Source organism: Camelus bactrianus, chromosome 31 (assembly GCF_048773025.1).
Source record: "Camelus bactrianus isolate YW-2024 breed Bactrian camel chromosome 31, ASM4877302v1, whole genome shotgun sequence".
Classification (NCBI taxonomy): domain Eukaryota; kingdom Metazoa; phylum Chordata; class Mammalia; order Artiodactyla; family Camelidae; genus Camelus; species Camelus bactrianus.
The window spans coordinates 19,009,912-19,026,654 of record NC_133569.1 but is presented as its reverse complement, the minus strand read 5'-3'; the positions used below and the strand labels follow the sequence as shown (position 1 = coordinate 19,026,654).

The 16,743-nt window shown below is 46.8% G+C and overlaps 1 protein-coding gene across 1 annotated transcript in view; it reads left to right on the top strand.

The window, feature by feature from the left end:
• DOCK5 (dedicator of cytokinesis 5) overlaps positions 1–16,743 on the top strand; it is a 176,601-nt gene that overhangs the window by 56,459 nt on the left and 103,399 nt on the right. The window contains exons 3-5 of the mRNA XM_074355684.1: positions 6,001–6,041; positions 11,328–11,383; positions 13,242–13,338. Of these exons, the coding sequence (XP_074211785.1) occupies positions 6,001–6,041; positions 11,328–11,383; positions 13,242–13,338 (194 nt within the window). The remainder of the gene's footprint in view (positions 1–6,000; positions 6,042–11,327; positions 11,384–13,241; positions 13,339–16,743) is intronic.

The window sequence follows — 16,743 nt, the reverse complement described above, 5'->3', positions numbered from 1 at the left end:
TTTCAGTGGCTGTCAGACAGGTGTCCCGCCAGCCCAGAGGCGTATCAGGGCACAGTCTTTCGGAACTGACACCCATCTGTGGCTCCCTCCCCCCCCAACTTGTTGCTCTGGCTGGTGGTCCCCTCCCTCGGCCTCCGAGCTCGCTGTATGCCGTTCAGCCCCAGTGCCGGCTCCCCGGCTGCCCTCCACGCGCATCTCCTCCCCTGCCTGTTCTCAGCCGCTGGCTTTCTCGGAGCAGGTGGGCACCTCTGTTCCGGGGGAGCACGGCAGAATCATCCCCCCGCCCCAGGAGATGCTGATCCCCCTCCTGCAACCCGCACACTCCTGGGAAGAATTACCAAGGTGGTGGACAGTTGTCCTGACAGTCGATCCGGGCCCCTTCGCTGTGCAGGGAGGTCAGGGAGGACAAAATCGGCAGAGAGGTCGCTGACTCCCCCAGCCTGTCTCTCCCTCCCTGTGTGTCTGTGGCAGTGGATTCGGGTCCCTGACATAGCAAAGAGGCCTGCGTGTCAGACTCAGTGGTCTTAAGCTCTGATGCTCTCGGATGGTCCCACGAGGTTCATATTCTTCCTCTTGTTTCCGGTGCTTTGCCAGCGGGGCTCTTCGTGCTGTCACCGCCCCCGGGTGCCACCGCTGCTTCTGTCACTGCTGGTCTTGTCACACCCCTGGCCGTGTCTCCTCGGCCTCAGCTGTCCGGGTCCACAAAGTGGGGCCCCTGGATTCACGTTTGGAGCCCAAAGACGTAGCCTGGCTTTTTCACTTGTAGGAGGCATTCCACTGAAGAGCATGGAGCAGGTTTCTACGTGACCCAGGCTGACAGGGTTTTGGGTCCAGTGCAGGGTCACCCTGGAGGACTTCCCTCACTTCCCCTGACTCGTCCTCTGAGCTCAGATGCGCGGATTTCCAGTGCCTCTGCGCAGGATGAGCTTCCTCTCTTTCTGGAGCCTCCATTCCCCCTCAGAAATGAAGACAACCTTCCTCTCGCCTCGAATCTCAGTGTCCTTCTCGGGAAGCTTAGGTGGTTTCCCGAAAAAAGCAGTCTGCACTGAAATGCCAGAAATCCTGGTAAACTAGCCATGCAAGTTTGTGTTCCCCCCTCTCTGGAGTCTCTCTGTTCCACTAGCAGTTAGAGGAGACATTCTGGAAGATAGGAGTTGGGGTTTATTTTAATCCCAGACTCCCTGGGTGAGACCCCTCAGAGCCTGGCACAGTTCCTTAGGAGAGCAGGCCTCCTTAAATGCATCTTGCTAGAGAAGGTGATTCCTCATTTGCACGCCTGTAACCCCTCACGTCGTTTTGCAAACTGGTGCCAGTGATAACAAAACCAGTAAGTGACAGCAGATTCATTGCTACCCCTGAGAAACCCCTGTGCTGTGGCCGTTCATCTTGGCTTGCTTGACCTTGTTGGTTAAGTCAGAGAAATGGATCAGAAAAGAGGGAAATTGGAGCCAAGAGCAAGAAGGACTCACAGCTGGTGAGATTACTTGGCTTTAAAAAAGAAAGAAAAAGCCACATCCAGAAAACAGAAAGGAAATTGGCAGAGTAGAGCAATGATGTTGATGAGACGAGAGGAAGTGTTATTTCCTCCGTCTCACTGGGCGGCAGGGTGTCTGTGAAGTCACAGCGATGTCCCAGGTTTGCGGGGGATGTTTGGCTGTGTCATCGCTCCATTCTGTGGGCTGGGACTTGGATCTGCTCCTCCCGCTGGTCCGCTCCCTGGACCAGGTCCCTCTGTCCGTCCGAGGTGTTGGCTGGTTAGCAGGAGGAGTCCTGTGTCACCATCTGTTGCAGGCGACCAGAGCACATCTCGGCATGTTAGCTAGGGAGTGAGGTTTTATTTATTTAAAAAAATTTTAATGGATGTACTGGGGATTGAGCCCAGGACCTAGTGCATGCTAAGCATGCGCACTACCACAAGCATGCGCACTACCACTGAGCTTCGCACCAAGTGCGCATTTTAAAAATCGTGAGTACCGGGGGATGACTTCCGTTCTAACCCAGTATCACAGGGTTCATTCTCGTTTTTTCTTTTCTGTGCTTGTAACTCCCTTCTGTGACAGAAAGAAGCCTGACTGTCAGTGTTTCTACTATGTTTACGTATTTGATCAGTTCCTCTGTGTGTAAACCCATCTCCACCTTCTCCCACGTGGACGTCCTCCTCGGCTCTGAGGGCCCGTGAGAGTCCGCCACCCCGAGTGCTGGGTGGATGCCCCACTCCCCCCACGCAGACTCTGGTGCCCCATGCGGGCCCTGCACCCCCACAGGGATGCCCACCTTGTTCTGCCCAGGCTCCAACATGCGGTGCCCATCTGGCCCCTACGTGGATCCCCCCGCCACTCACGCCTTTGCAGATGCCTGAGTTGCCCCGTCCTACCTAAGAGCTCAGGGCTCAGTTCAGGATGGGAAGCAAAAGGGCCAAGATAGGTCTCCTGATTGATTCTGTCTCCCATTCACCAGTGTTTTACTTTTTTCAGTCTTCTCCCAGCGGGGGATGATACTGTCGGCTCATTTGCTGCCGCCCAAGATTGAAATGCCTTTGAGTGTTTGCCTTCCCTCCCCCAGTTCCTGGCTACTCCCAGCTCAGTCATGAGCAACTCCTCTTGATTCAGAATCTGTCCTGCGTCTTTTCATCTCTCCCCATCGTCACTGCACCTGCCAGTCTCCTCCCTGGGTTCCTCCCTCCACTGTCCATCCTCAGAGAGCAGCCAGGACGATCTTTTGAAATTGCGAGGCGTGATGTCATTTGGAACCTTGCAGCGGCTTCCACTGTGCTTAGGGTAAAACCCCAGGTCCTCCCAGGCCCAAGATACCTATATATTGGGTTGATGTTAGTATCGCCAGGGGAACTTTTTAGAAGCCCTAAGCCTGGGTCCAGTTAAATCAGGATATTTGTGGATGTGGCCCAGACATCAGTGTTTTCTATCCACTAGGCAGCCAGGGCTGAGAATCATGCCTCCCTCTGGCCACCTTCTTACTGCTGTCTCCCTTTCATGACTGGTTCCATTTATCTTCTCAGAGTGGCGGTTCCTTGGTCACATTATCTAAGGTAATGTCCCAGGTTACTAACTGTTTTCTGCCAGGTACCACTCCCCTAGAGTGCATCTTCCTTGCGCCGTCATTGTCTGAGATCATCATATATACATTTCACATTAGACTATAGTCTTCACAGTCACTCTTGCTTCCCAGTGCCCCATGGCATCTAAACTCATGCTTAATAAACATTTGTTGAGTGGTTGCCTGTAGAAGGGGCAAAGCGCCAAGTAAGGGACCTGTCCGATGGGAGCAGGAAAGCATGCAGTCGCCGGAGATGCGTTTGGACCAGTGAGGGGAAATGGAGCTGGTGATAGAGTCTTGGCTGATGGAGATGATCTGAGAAACCAGATAAAAGCCAGCAGCTTTGACCATGGAATTACGAACTCTCTGATATTTTTAAGTTGGAGGGGACAGATTTGTATTCTGAATTGGGGCAGTCCCAGGAAAACGGAAATGACTCGTTTCCCCAGTGGAAGAGCAGCCTTTAGCACAGAATCACTTGATGCTCCCTGTGGTTGCTGGAAACTTACTTCAGAGAGTGTGGTTTCCCCTGCAGGTAGGTGAGGCTACTCCTTTGGAATAACCAGCCCCCACTGTCCCCTTCATTTTAATAATGTGCTCACTTAAGAAAGCATCTGAGGGACGCTATGAACTCATCTACAAAACAGAAACAGACTCGCAGACATAGGAAACAATCTTATGGTTACCGGGGAAAGGGGATGGGAAGGGATAAATTTGGGAGATTTACAAACACTATATATAAAAATAGATTTTTAAAAAGTTTCTGCTGTATAGTGCAGGGAACTATGTTCCATATCTTGAAATAACCTTTAATAAAAAAGTATGAAAACAAATATATGTATGTATACACATGACTGGGACATTGTGCTGTACACCAGAAATTGACACAGTGTGACTGATGATACTTCAATTAAAAAAAAAAAAAGAAAGCATCTGAGATTCTGACCCATTCACATTCCAGTGATTATAACTGCCTGTTTATATGCATTAAGAAGCCAGTAGCACGCCATATTTACCTGCAATTAGCTTGCTTTAAATATTGGAGTTAATTGGAAAACTATGATCTTGCTTGTGTCACAACCCCAGTTTGTAATGTGGAAATGAGCAAATGTACTCTTGGACTGTGACCGTATCCCTTGCATTGGTTAGCAACTGAATTTGCAGAGTCCTAACCCTACGTAATTACAACTCTAGAAGTGGTATTCTGCTGCTGCCTAACGCCAAGGAACGCGAGCGCTCACTTCTGTGAAATTCTGCGTGGTCATCTTGAGCCTTTAGATCAGAGTTATTATGCACAGACCCCAGTTCTGGAGAAGATGGAGGAGGTTAAAAAAAAAAAGATAGTATTCAAAAATGACAGGTTTTGGAAGCTGAATTCTGTGATGAATGGTGGTGCAAAAACACTGTTTACACATGGACAGATAAATTCCCTTCTGAAAGTGGGGCAAGTCTGGGTTGTAACATCTTGGCTTTATAGGACAGAGAGAGATGAGAACTGCTTGGAAAAGAGTAAGGTATTGTTTCTCAGATGGCCTCCCCCTCCCCATCCTGGGATGAAGTGGAAGCCATTTAGTCATGCAAAAGCCATTTGGACATGTCAGCAGACCCAAGCAAGTGCGAATCGATGGTCAGGACTCTTGAGATTTGAGAGAAATGTTTGGTGTGGTTTCAGCTGGATCTCTTGTGCATTTTAGCATCCTAAATCAGGAGCAGTGTTTCCTATTCAGATATCTTTTCCTCAACCGTGAGCCTTGATGCAAACCTGTAACTGATTCACAGCATAATACCTCATTCTTCCCCGAAAAAAAAAAAAAAAAAAAAGCAAAATCCTTAAAAAATTGTTGACTACCGACAGTTTAAAATTTGTGAAAATATTAATAAATCTGTGCTCAAAGAAGGTAAATTCAACTTTCTACTTGTAACGTATTCAAAATAGATTGTGTGTCCAGTTCGGGATGGTTTTCATAGAACAGATTACAGGGGAGTTCTAGAACGCTGTTAGCAGGTGCCTGCAGTTTTAATTACAGCTTCCGTCTGCTCACTGTGTGTGTGTGGTTGCCTCGCACACCTGGACCGCTCCCAACAGGGTGTACTTGGGCATGATGGCCGCGCTGATGCCTCAGGGGTGTGAGGAATGAGGAAAATTATTACAGTGAGTTACGTATGGTGGCTATTCAGTAAATGTTTGGTATAAAATACCTGTTTATGGACAAATTAAATTGTGTACTCCTCTATAAGATAGGGGGTGGGGGACAGACATAGCTCTGTGTGTCTTTATTGCAATCGTAAAGAAGTTGAAGTCTTTAGTGAAAGCCTCATTATGCAATGTGGGAGGCATGTATAGTATTGCCAAGAATTGTTTACAATGTTTTATTGTTTGTTTCAGTTTCTTTTTAGGTAATATATATATTATTTTTATATAAGATTTGCTACTGCAGTTAAAATTTTTCCAGAATATTGATTCTTAACCTGGAATCGTGGAAGGGAGGGAAGTAAGGGTGGGGAGGAAGGCGAGAAAGAATATGTATAAATTATTTTAAAATACCTAATTGAATAGTATAAGGGGTAACTTGCCAAATGTATGTAGATGGGTGAAAGTTCATATTCGTTCAGGCAAGAATACTTACGGAATGACTGTAAGGTGTAAGATGTTAAGATGTTGGGCTGCCTCCTGTCTTGTCTTTTCGCTCTGTCCTTTCTCCGAAGGAGTAGAGGGTGAGGCGTGGTTCTAAGTGAATTTTTAATCTTTTAGTTATGCAGTGATTAAAGCTCTGAAATAGATCTAGATTTTTATTGTGTAGTAAAGCAGAATGCTCCTATTGTCTGCTAATTGTGTCCTGGATTCCATCCCAGGATTCTAACACAACTTGTGGGTGTGTGTTGCGAATGTCTTTATGTGCTCACAGATAACCTGAAGGATTTTTGTGTTCTCTTCTGTCCCGACAGGTTGGTACAGAGGATATACCCTCCAGAATAAGTCTAAAAAGGTATGGCATATCGCGCAGTTTTTTAGTTTGAAATCTGCCTGCTAGCTCTGTGCTGTGCTATCTGACCCCATTCTCTGCTGTCTGCTATCCCCAGACCTCATTTGCGTTCTCTGACTGGCTGTTCTTTAGATTTGAAAGCAAATCCTCTGATCTCACCGTTAGGTAAGGCAGTGCGAGTCCCACCGGCCCCGTTTCCCACCCGGCAACTCGAGGATAAAGGCCAGAGGCGAACTGGACACACTGGGCGGGGCCTTTCAGGCTTCCTGCCCCCGGGCCCTCAGGCTGAGCCGAGCGGGGTCCTGGGACGCGGCTGGAGTTGGCAGTCTGTTCCAGGGAAGGATGCTGGCTTCTCCCAGGGCTGAAATCCCGAACTCGAGGGTCTCCCCGTGAGCACTTGACTCTTTCTTTCATTGTAAAATGGATAAACTGGAGCAGTGGGTTTTAAACTGTGAAACTCACATGAAATCAATACCGTGGGTTATAGCCAGCATTTTCTCGAAAACAAAACTGAAAAATAGAAAAGAAAATGGAGTGCCATGCTCAGTACTGTTTTGTGAAACTTTTGTTTTAGGTATATATTTTACAGTATGTTGGGTATTTTGAATTCTCTTTTGTGACAGTAGTCCTGGGTGGCTGTCTCCTGGTGGCTAAATAGTGAAAAATACTGACCTTCAATGGGTTCTTCTTTCCAGTGCCAAAGCCACGAACGATCACGCTAAAGAAAATCTGTGGGTTATGTTAATACCCCTTCAGTTGATTTTAGGTCAGGTCAGCGCTTTTCCTGTGATGCAGCTGGCTGGGGCCCGCACAGCGCATCAGCCATTCCTTTTGAAAGAACCAAGTTGGTAGGGCCGTCCTGGTTCACAGTTAGGTCACATGCAAAATAGTGAATTAGGAGGGCTGAGCGAAGACATGTCAGAATTTGTCACGAGCTGAGTTAAAAACAAAAAAACAAAACACCCCCAGTTTTTACTCTTCACATATTGCACAGGACAGAAGGGACCCTAGGGCAGGAAAACACCTTTCTGTAAGCTGGAGGCCACTGAAAGCCAGGACTGCCCTAGTCAAGCTTTCTAGGTTGTTGACTCTCAGACCACACTCAACATTTGCTCATGTATGTGTATATGCACACACTTTATTAACTCTGACAGTTTAATAATCTGCCACGATAAAGGAGTGTTTGTTTTTCATGCGAGAATCAACTCCCACAATTTGGGCCCTTTTATCCCTCCCCACATCCTGTTGCTGAATTTTTCGACCCACAGTTAGATTCTTGTGTCTTCATTTGCAGCTGAATTCTAGTGAAAATAATTATACGTTATTTGATTACATGAATAATCTCTTGTGGACTTTAGTTTCTCCAGGCCTTCATATAAGGACCTAAGATGACAGATGTTCTGACATGAATGAGAACGTGATAGGGCTAAAGCCAAGACCTTTCCTTCTGAGATGCTGCTGCTTTTTTTTTTTCTGTTTTTAAAATTGAAGTATAGTCAATTACAATGTGTCAGTTTCTGGTACTTCTTAACAAGAATACATGTTTACGACCTCTCCTTCTTCTTGGTTGGGATTTAACCCCATCGATGTTTATTTTACTTAAAATTATGAAAGTGGTAGTCATTTTTCAAAGCATGATTGGCGTTAACAATTTTGAAGTTCTACATTTATTACAGAGCAACAATACTTAGGTCACTTAATTACCAATCCTTTAAAAAATTTTTTTAAAACATAAAACTCCACTCTCAGATAAGATCACGTGAATTTAAAGAGCACACAGAAGTTTTTACTTTTTATTACGATTATTGTTTATTATGATTATGATTATGATTTAGTGGAAGTACTGGGGGTTGAACCCCAGACCTCATGCATGCTAAGCATTTGCTCTATCACTGAGCTATTCTCATCCCCTTCAGAATTTTTTATTTTTAACTACTGAGTGTGAATTGCAGTGAAACAAGGTCCCAGACCACAGTTTTCCCTTGCAGAGAGTCTGTGGTTTGTAAGGCTCTTTTCTCAAGCATCTTTAAGGCATCCTGGGATGTCCTAAAACATCAGAATTCATGTGTTGTCTGCTTTGGAAAGTGGATAGATGGAGTGATTTGCTAGGGTCTGCATGACAGGGTCTCCATTATTTTTTCAATTTTTTTTTTTGGTATTTATTTTCTTACAATCCTCACTTAAACTTAAACCTCACCCTTGAGAAGAATTACTTCAGTAAGAGCTTTTCTTAGTTCTTGAAGATTAAACTTTGTGATTCAATGAAATAATAGGACAAACAGGGGCTCTGCATTTACTTCTTGATTTTTACGTTGAAATATCTTCCTGGTGGAAAGGTCCAGGAAAAAACGGGAACTCAGAGCTCAGCTTTGACACCCCTTCATTAAGAGATCCAGCCTGTTTGGAATGCTCTCCTAATGGGGTTTCCTTGTTTACCAGGCTTTAGGGGAATAGGTATTTGAAAGGCCTATTGTTTTAATGGAGATTTTTGGTGTCATTTACAAGCAGACCTAGCCATTTAGACTGGTGATGAAATGAGCTAGTGGTTTTACAAATTGAAGAAGCCAAGAGCTTTGCAGAAACCGATTATTGATCTTGGTAGGATTGTGGCAATATGGATAAGGACAATAGCTAGAAAGTCATTCATTCTTTTTTTTTTTTCTTCCCCCCCTACTCAAATGAGTAGCCTGCATTGAGAAAGCAAAAGCAAAATTGCGAGAGAGGCTGTAAATCAGAAATGTATTGCCTGGGTTTATTCTGGCTTTCTGTGCCTACAGCCTTGGATTTATCAGAGCAATTAAAATGGCTGTAAGCGGACATGTGCTGTCATGGAAAGATGATGCCTACAGAGTGGTAACAGTGGAAATGCAACCAAATAAATACTCTCTTTAAAAAATTTTATTTATTTATTTGACTTGCAAGCAAATAATTTTTTTAATTGAAGTAGTAAGTTACATTGTGTCAATTTCTGGTGTACAGCACAATGTCTCAGTTATGTATCAAATAAATACTCTCTTAATATGAAAATCATTCTGTCTGTATACCCAGTATAAATGATCTGCTTATGATCTGCTGAGACATTCACAAAGTAAGCCATTTATGTTGCGAATGTTTCTGTTTTGGAATTCTCCCTGTTATTAGGAGGAGACCAGTCATCACATGATAGATGCATGAAAAAATTAATCAGTCCTTTATCTTCTTGATTTAAAACATCTACAAGGATATTTCTTTTAACCTGCAAATATGGCTCCTTATAACTGCTACTTCAAGTGGTTCGTTCTTACCCAATGCTCCACCTTTTTATGAGTTATGGACAATTTTTTTTTATTGTAGTAAAATATACTTAACAAAAAAGTCACTATTTTAAATGTTTTAAGACGTACAGTTCAGAGGTATTACATACGTTCACAGTGTTGTGCAGCTGTCACCGCTGTTCATTTCTAGAACATTTTCATTATTGCAAGCTGAAACTCTACGTGTTAACCACCAAGTCCCCATTCCTCCCTCACCCCCGCCCCTGGCAGCCCCCATCCTACTCTGTCTCTATGAATCTGACTGCATGAGGTCCTTCATACAAGTGGGGTCAGACAGTATTTGTCCTGTGTCTGGCTTGTTTCACTTAGCCTCCTGTCCTCAAGGTGAGCGCTGGACAGCTGTTGGGTTCTCCCTAAAGATGGTCATCAGCCAAACATTGGCCTCAGCTTAGCAAACAGAATAAACACCCAAATTTCCTGAGGCATCTTCAGGACCAACCTGGAGCTTCAGAACCCCAGAAGTCAGACCCCAAAGAAATGATATGCACATTGAATTTTGGGTTGAATTTAACTATTTGATCGGTTTTCCAAAGTCATTCTGAATCCTGTCCTTGTCTTGAAAGAGGTCAGTGTTACGTCGTCTCTGTGTGTGCCCTGGGATTTACCAGTGACAGGACTGGGGTAGCATTTTCTCTCTCGTATGCCCCCCGCCTGCCCCTTTCTCAGAGCAAGGAGGGGCAGGTACGTCTGTACTTGTGTTTTGGTTCTTCTTGCCTGGCGGGAAAGGAAGGCTGTTTTGCTTGTGACTCCAGCAGTGGCAGGATCCTCCCTGTCATCACCAGTGCTGGGAGCAGCTTAATCTCCAGTTTTCTTGCTGTTTCCTGTTTTATTGGCGAAGGATTAAAAGGGAGCAAGGAGAGAATTGTGCATGCTCAGATAAACATAGCACATGGAACGAGATACAAGAGCAGCCCTGGTTGAAATGCACTAGGTCTCTGGCTCTGAATGGCTTACGGATCACTGGGTGCACACGCATCTTTGACCCAGTCCCCCAGGGAGCAGAATGTCCCTCTCCCACCTTTGGGGTCAGCCTGCCGTGGCATGGAGCGTCTGCACGGTCATGGTCGCACCTTTACAGGTGCCAGGCGACGAGCCACTGAGCCCATGGTGCCTGTTAAACAGCATCCTCCCCTGCCTCTCCTGGTCTGGCAGGCAAAGGACCACAAACCGGGGAACAGCCGGTGCCTTTTCCAGATGGCGCGTTCTCTGTTTATTGATGAGCATATCACACAGTTGAACAACAGGAGCTTTTGGCTTTTAAGAAAACTCACACCCATGGCTTGCTTCCTGTTCGTTAGCTCCAATCTCCAGTCCTGCAGTTTCTACTGACCAGTCTCCAGGGTTTCTCCTACATCTTTCTCAGCGCTAGTTTTCCCAAAGGCGATGTCACCATACCCTACGAGGTCGGGTTGCCTCTTAGGGATATAGAATGGAGAGCAATTTGAGACTGGGAAGTGCTAAAAATAACCAGATAACTAGTCCTAATTGCTTTGGGTGCGTTTTGTTTAAGTGAAGTGCTGAGAGGCATTAGTCTAGAAAAATCAGTGTAATTCTACGGGCCATTCAGTACATGGCCCTCCATCTCACTAATTACACGAAGCCCTTTAAGGGAAGCATCTCTCGGCGGATGGGATCTGGACGGGTTTTAGGATCATCTCGCTGTCCAGCTCCTCACCATGATCGCAGGTGTGAGCTGACCCGGGCGTGTTTGCCTGGTCGTCTCTGAAGCGTTTATCTCACGCGCCCTGAACCCCTGTCCTAACGCCTGCCTTTCCGGGGCTTCAGCCCTGCCTTGGTTTCGGTAGCCAGGCCATGCCACTAATGACGTCCTTCCACCCTGACTGCCAGCTGCAGCCGTTGTGCTGGTGGCCTGCCCCCTCCCCAGCTCATTCTTGCTGCTGCTTCTGCTCTTGACTTTGGGCTGAGATTTTTTTTTTTTTTAAACGCCGTGTAACCCAAGCTCTTCTCTCTGCAGGGGATTTTCCCCGAAACGTATATCCATCTGAAAGAGGCGACTGTGGAGGACCGCGGGTAAGTTCTAGGGGAGGAAGACCCCTAACGGGTGAGGAGGATGTGAAACAGCATTAAAGACTTTATGAGGTCTTGAAATAGTGCCCCTGCTTTAGTGGTTTCCTCTCATCGGTTCCACGTCTCAGGTGAGAGAGGAAGGAATAAACACCTTTTCGTGACATAATTCCTTCTTCTGTCTTCTCGTTTTATGCTTGTTCCTCCCTGGCATCCTTTCCCAGAGCAGTCAGGATGGAGGATGAATGAACAGGGAGGGGCCTTTACCTTCCTCTTGCACTAGGTGTTCAGCGATCGCGTGCACGCTCTTGTGTGTGCACACGCACGACCATTTGATGCTCTTTTGCCTTTAAGACCTGAGAGCCCCCTGTTTGGGAACCTTGGGTGACAGGTGAGCAGGCTGCCCACTGTGCTGTTCAGCTCTGAACCTTGGACGAGGTACTTGGCCTCAGTGCCCCTGGGGCTTTCCCCCTGCACAGGGAAAACAGATCTGGCCCTATGTTGGTCATGAGTTCGATGTGAAATTATGACATAATGTGTGTGAACGTGCTTTGCCGATAAAACCCATGAAGTTCTGGGTATCCTTGTTTCTTACTCACCTTCCCATTTGTCCTGGGAACTACTGTCTCTCTGATGGCTCAGAAGAGTGAGACACTTGGCCAGAAGTGGGGGCGAGGCCACTTGACAGGTGAGAAGGCAGGCAGGAGAGTTAAGGAGGGAGTAATGAGAGCCTGGAGCAGCCCCGGAATCCCAGGGCTGTTAGGGGGTAGAGTGCCTCATGGCTGCGGAGAGCATTCTCAGCCAGAAGTTGCGCACCTGTGTTTTATAGATGAGAGTTGGAGATGTGCCCAAGTTCACACCGAATCAGGACTGAAAACCAGGGGTCCTCCCTTCCTGGAGAATCTTCTCTCCGATGGACCGTTCCCGGGCAGCCTCCAGTGTCACTAGCCACAGCCACGTTGGTGGAAAGGCCGGGTGGGGGTATGTTCCCAAGAACTAGGGTTGCCAGGTAAAGCCAGTGCAGAATGCCTGGTTAAATTTGAAATTCAGATAACAACAAGCCATTTTTTTCAAGTAAGTGTGTCCCAGGTATTTCATGAGACATCCTTACAGTTAAAAATTATTTTAACCTGTTGGAAATCCAAACCTAGCCGGACAGCTTGCTTTCTATTTAGGTCTGATGACCCCGCCAATAATCCCCATTCGTTTGCTAGCTCTCACTCCCTCCTTGTCTCCTTTTGCTAATTGTAAAACCAGACAGGATTTATGGGAATGAATGTCAGGTCTCCCTTGTTGGAAGTCTCCTGGGAGTCAGTGGGGGTTTCAGTATATATACATTTTCTTGGCAGTGACGCAGCAGATGAGAGGCAAAGCTAGTACCATTGCAGAAGAGGGCCCTGCCTCGATCCCACCCGCAGGTCCCGTGTGAGATGACAAGCCCCAGGACCCTTGTGCTGTGAACACGTCTCCACCCACCTTCCTCATTAAAATGGCTGCTTGGCAGAACCAGCTAAAGTACTGGACTTGGGCTGCTATCCCTGGGAGTTGCTGAAGCCAGCCTGGTATTGGAGGCTGCTGGAAAGATGCCAAATGGGGAGATGGAGGCTGGGTTCTGGACCATTCCACCGCAGAAACTGACTTCATTTTGAGAATTGGGGTGTTTTCAGCTCTTTTCTCTTTTCTCAGGTTCTTAGATGTGATAAGAGTCCCTACCGAAACCTGCCCTAAGCAGACAAGTTATGCTTTGTTTCAAGCCCCCAGCAGCCCCGTTCCCATCTTTGAGTATTGGGGATCATGACCTCCATCTCAATAAAAGCAGCGGTGAGTGCCCAGAGTGAAGGTAGCGTCTGTCTGTTCTCTTTAGGCAGCACGAGACGGTGATTCCTGGGGAGCTCCCCCTGGTGCAGGAGCTCACCTCGACGCTGCGAGAATGGGCTGTCATCTGGCGCAAGCTCTACGTGGTGAGTTGATCCCTGGGGCTTGGAGCCGGCGGCGTTCTTCCTGGGCCCTCAGCCTGTCTGTTCTGCTGCAAGGGGTTGGCCTTTTGTTAGCTCTCTGCATGGAGGGGGTGCGTCTCACCTGGACAGGGCGATGGCTGACAACCAGCAGATTCCCATGGTCCTGGAGCAGGGTTCTTGGTGATGTGGGCAGTGGAGGAAGTGGGCATAACCATCAGGACAGTGTTTTCCGACCTGATACGCTGATCGCGATCCTGTAAGGATAATTACAGCTGCAAACACGTCATCCCGACTAAGTGCCGGCAACTATTAATCCTCACAACACTCCTATAAAGTAGGTGCAATTGTTACCAGTTTATCAATGGGGAAATGGGAGGTCATGGTCTTAGCCTCTCTGTGTATCCCAGTGAATAGACATTTGTTATTGGTTTCAGTTCTCAGCCACACGAGGGCTGCCATGAGGGTGGCATTTTCTGCCTTGGTCAGCGGAAACTTAAGCCGTGTTGAACCATGCTCTGAAGAGTCTTCTTTTTGAGGCCAATTCATAGTCTTGTTTCTCCCAACAATGGTTAGACGCCAGAATGCTAATAAGATATGCCAGGATCAGTGGGAAATCACACAAGAACCAGCACATTCTCTCCCTGATGAACCATAATCACGTGCTTTGTGTGTGGGTTTGCAACCAAGACAAGGTAAATCTAGCATTTGGTAATTATCAGACTGAGGACACCTGGGGCAGCCACCTTGCAGGAGGCCAAGAGCACTGAGACTCTGGTGGCAGCAAGCCTGCACCCCTGTCCACTTCAGGAAGCTCCTTGCTCGACTTTGGAGTGCACGGTCACTGGTTTCTAAAGTTCCTTCTTTCCTGGAGGCCTTGCAGATAAGCACCTCTAGGTCTTGCCTTCTGTAAGCGTCTTCCAGGCTTCGGGGACTGTCCAGGACTTCTGCTGGGTGTAACTTCCTTGCCCGACGTGTGAATGAGGTCGGTGAGGTAAGGGACTTAACTCGATGCCTGGGGGCCAGTCTCTTTCCTTATGTGGCTTTGCTCATCTAAGTTTTTGTTCAGTCCGTGTTGATTCTGCATTTTAACTGTCAAAAGCCAATCGTAATAAGTAACTGGGAGCACCTCACTCGAGACCCTCCATACTAGAAACAGGAATCAAAACTCTTTCTAGCATAACTTCTAAGACATAGTGTAAGATGCTTCGTTTCCCAGGGCTGTGTGGTTTCCCAGGATGGGTCAGAGCAGTAGATGTCACCAACCCCTTCCATGGAAAAGCACATTGTTCTTCTCTGCCTGCCCATGCTTCAAAGCCCCAGTGAAGTCTTTCTTCTTCACAATGTGTCTTCTATACATTGCCAACCCATAATGTTTCCTTCTGGATTACAGGAACACTTAACTGCTGAACCCATCATCTGGTCCCCTGGGCTGTGTCTTGTAATGCAAGTGATCTTTTGATCTCTTTATGTTTAATCGAGGAGAGAGCTAACCTGTAAGTTCTTAAATCACGGGCTGGAGGAGGAGAGAGATGCTGTTTAAAGCCGTTTGGCCTACATCCATCATCCTGTCCTTCTGTTGAAAGCACTCTCTGGTTCCGGTTAATTGATTGGTTAGTGGTAGATGTAACAAGGTTGATGGATGGGTTAGCTCCTTAACACATTGTTTCTGGAAATCGGTAGGTGGTGAAATGTATTAGCTAATAAGTGCTGGGAAATGAGATTTTCATGGTTGTAATATACAAGAGTGGGGGGGTGAAGGAGCTACCGTTTTTTCTTGCTAAAACACAACTGTGCTTAGTTCATTATCTGTGTCTAATATGTGTCCACGGGCAATTGTACCAAGTCCCCTGTTGACTGGAAGTGAGAACTGAGTGAGCCAGGGAGGAAGAAATGTGATTCATGCATTTGGGTTCCCAAATCTCAGTAGTTGAACGGTGATAAGCTTTGGTTGAGGATTTCCTACGTGGAGGTTCCACTCTTTAACAGCAGGATTGGATTTTGAGTTTAAAACAAAATGCACCCTCCTCTTGGAGGGCAGCACATTTTCCATCTTAATTTTGACATCTCATAACATAATTTTGTTATTTGCGAGTATTTAGAAATGTCTTACAGCTGCTGTCGGCTGACTAAAAGACCCTCGTGGTGGGGATCTGAGTCAGTCGATGGGGCTGAGAGTCTGCTGCTGCTTTTAATGAAGGCTCACCCATTAAGAAATCATCCACTTACAATGGAAATTGTGGCTCTCCGCCGTTCTTCCCTACCCCTTCGCAAAGCGCTGACAGTTCCCTCCAGGCAGAATTTCTGAACTGCTTTCTCAAAAATGTGTCTGTCAAGGTAGCAAGCCTTACATACAAGGCTTCACTGGGGGGAAAGTAAAAGAAGCCCAAATCTGTAGCTTTCAGTCCCCACCCCACCCCCCGCCTTGACTCACACATGCGCGTGCACACACACGCGCGTGCATGTGCACACACACACTCACTTAGCAGTGTTTGTTTTCTGATTCCGTGTGTGAGTTCCTGCAGTCTGTGTAAAGATAAACACAGATTTTACTCGTACATATCAATACTCACATCTCCCATGCATTTTCTCCCACAGATTATGAAGCCAGGCATTCTGCTTGGTGACTTTGAAGGGCCTCTTGGAACCTCCCCATTTCTCTACCACACCCTCGTTAGTTCTCTTCTTTCCAGTCTTGAGTTCATGAGAAATTTATGAGGTTGATCTAAAGTCCTGAGTGAGGGGAAGATGTGGTCCACTAACCAGATAAGCCCAGCCCCGCAGACGCCGGTAATTATTCTGGAAAAGAAAGGTACTTGTAGAGCTCTGATTTCTTTTTAGCAGCAGACTGCAACCTTGTGAAACTACCATAAATGTGTCGTAAAGGGGATGGGGGGTGGCTGTGCTGAGGAGAGGGGATCCCCCCCCCCCAGTCCAGAGTAGAAAGAAGAAACGGAGACTCCCACACGCTCCTTTTTTTTCTCTTTGTTGTATTAGATTTTTAAAAAAATTTTTGGAAGGGGAGGTAATTAGGTTTGTTTATTTATTTTAATGGCGGTACTGAGGACCAAACCCAGGACCTTGCACATGCTGAGCCCACGCTCTACCACTGAGCTATACCCTCCCCTCTACGTTAATATTATTTATTGACTTTTCATTTAATGGTTTTTCCCAGCGGATGTTGGCCTCCTGCTCTGGGGAAGAAACAAGCTCAGGAGACGGACAGGGGACTCGAACTTAGGAAGCGCGGTCTCACGTCCCGGCCCCGCCCTAGCCGACTCTGGTCTCGGGCAAAGCGCTTGAAATGTCCATACGTCTGCTGGATTTTGCCTCTCTGTAGAAGTGCTGTGAAGTCCGCCTCGTTGACTCCATAGAGTCGTGAGGGTACGAGCAGAGGCGGTGGCCGTGAAG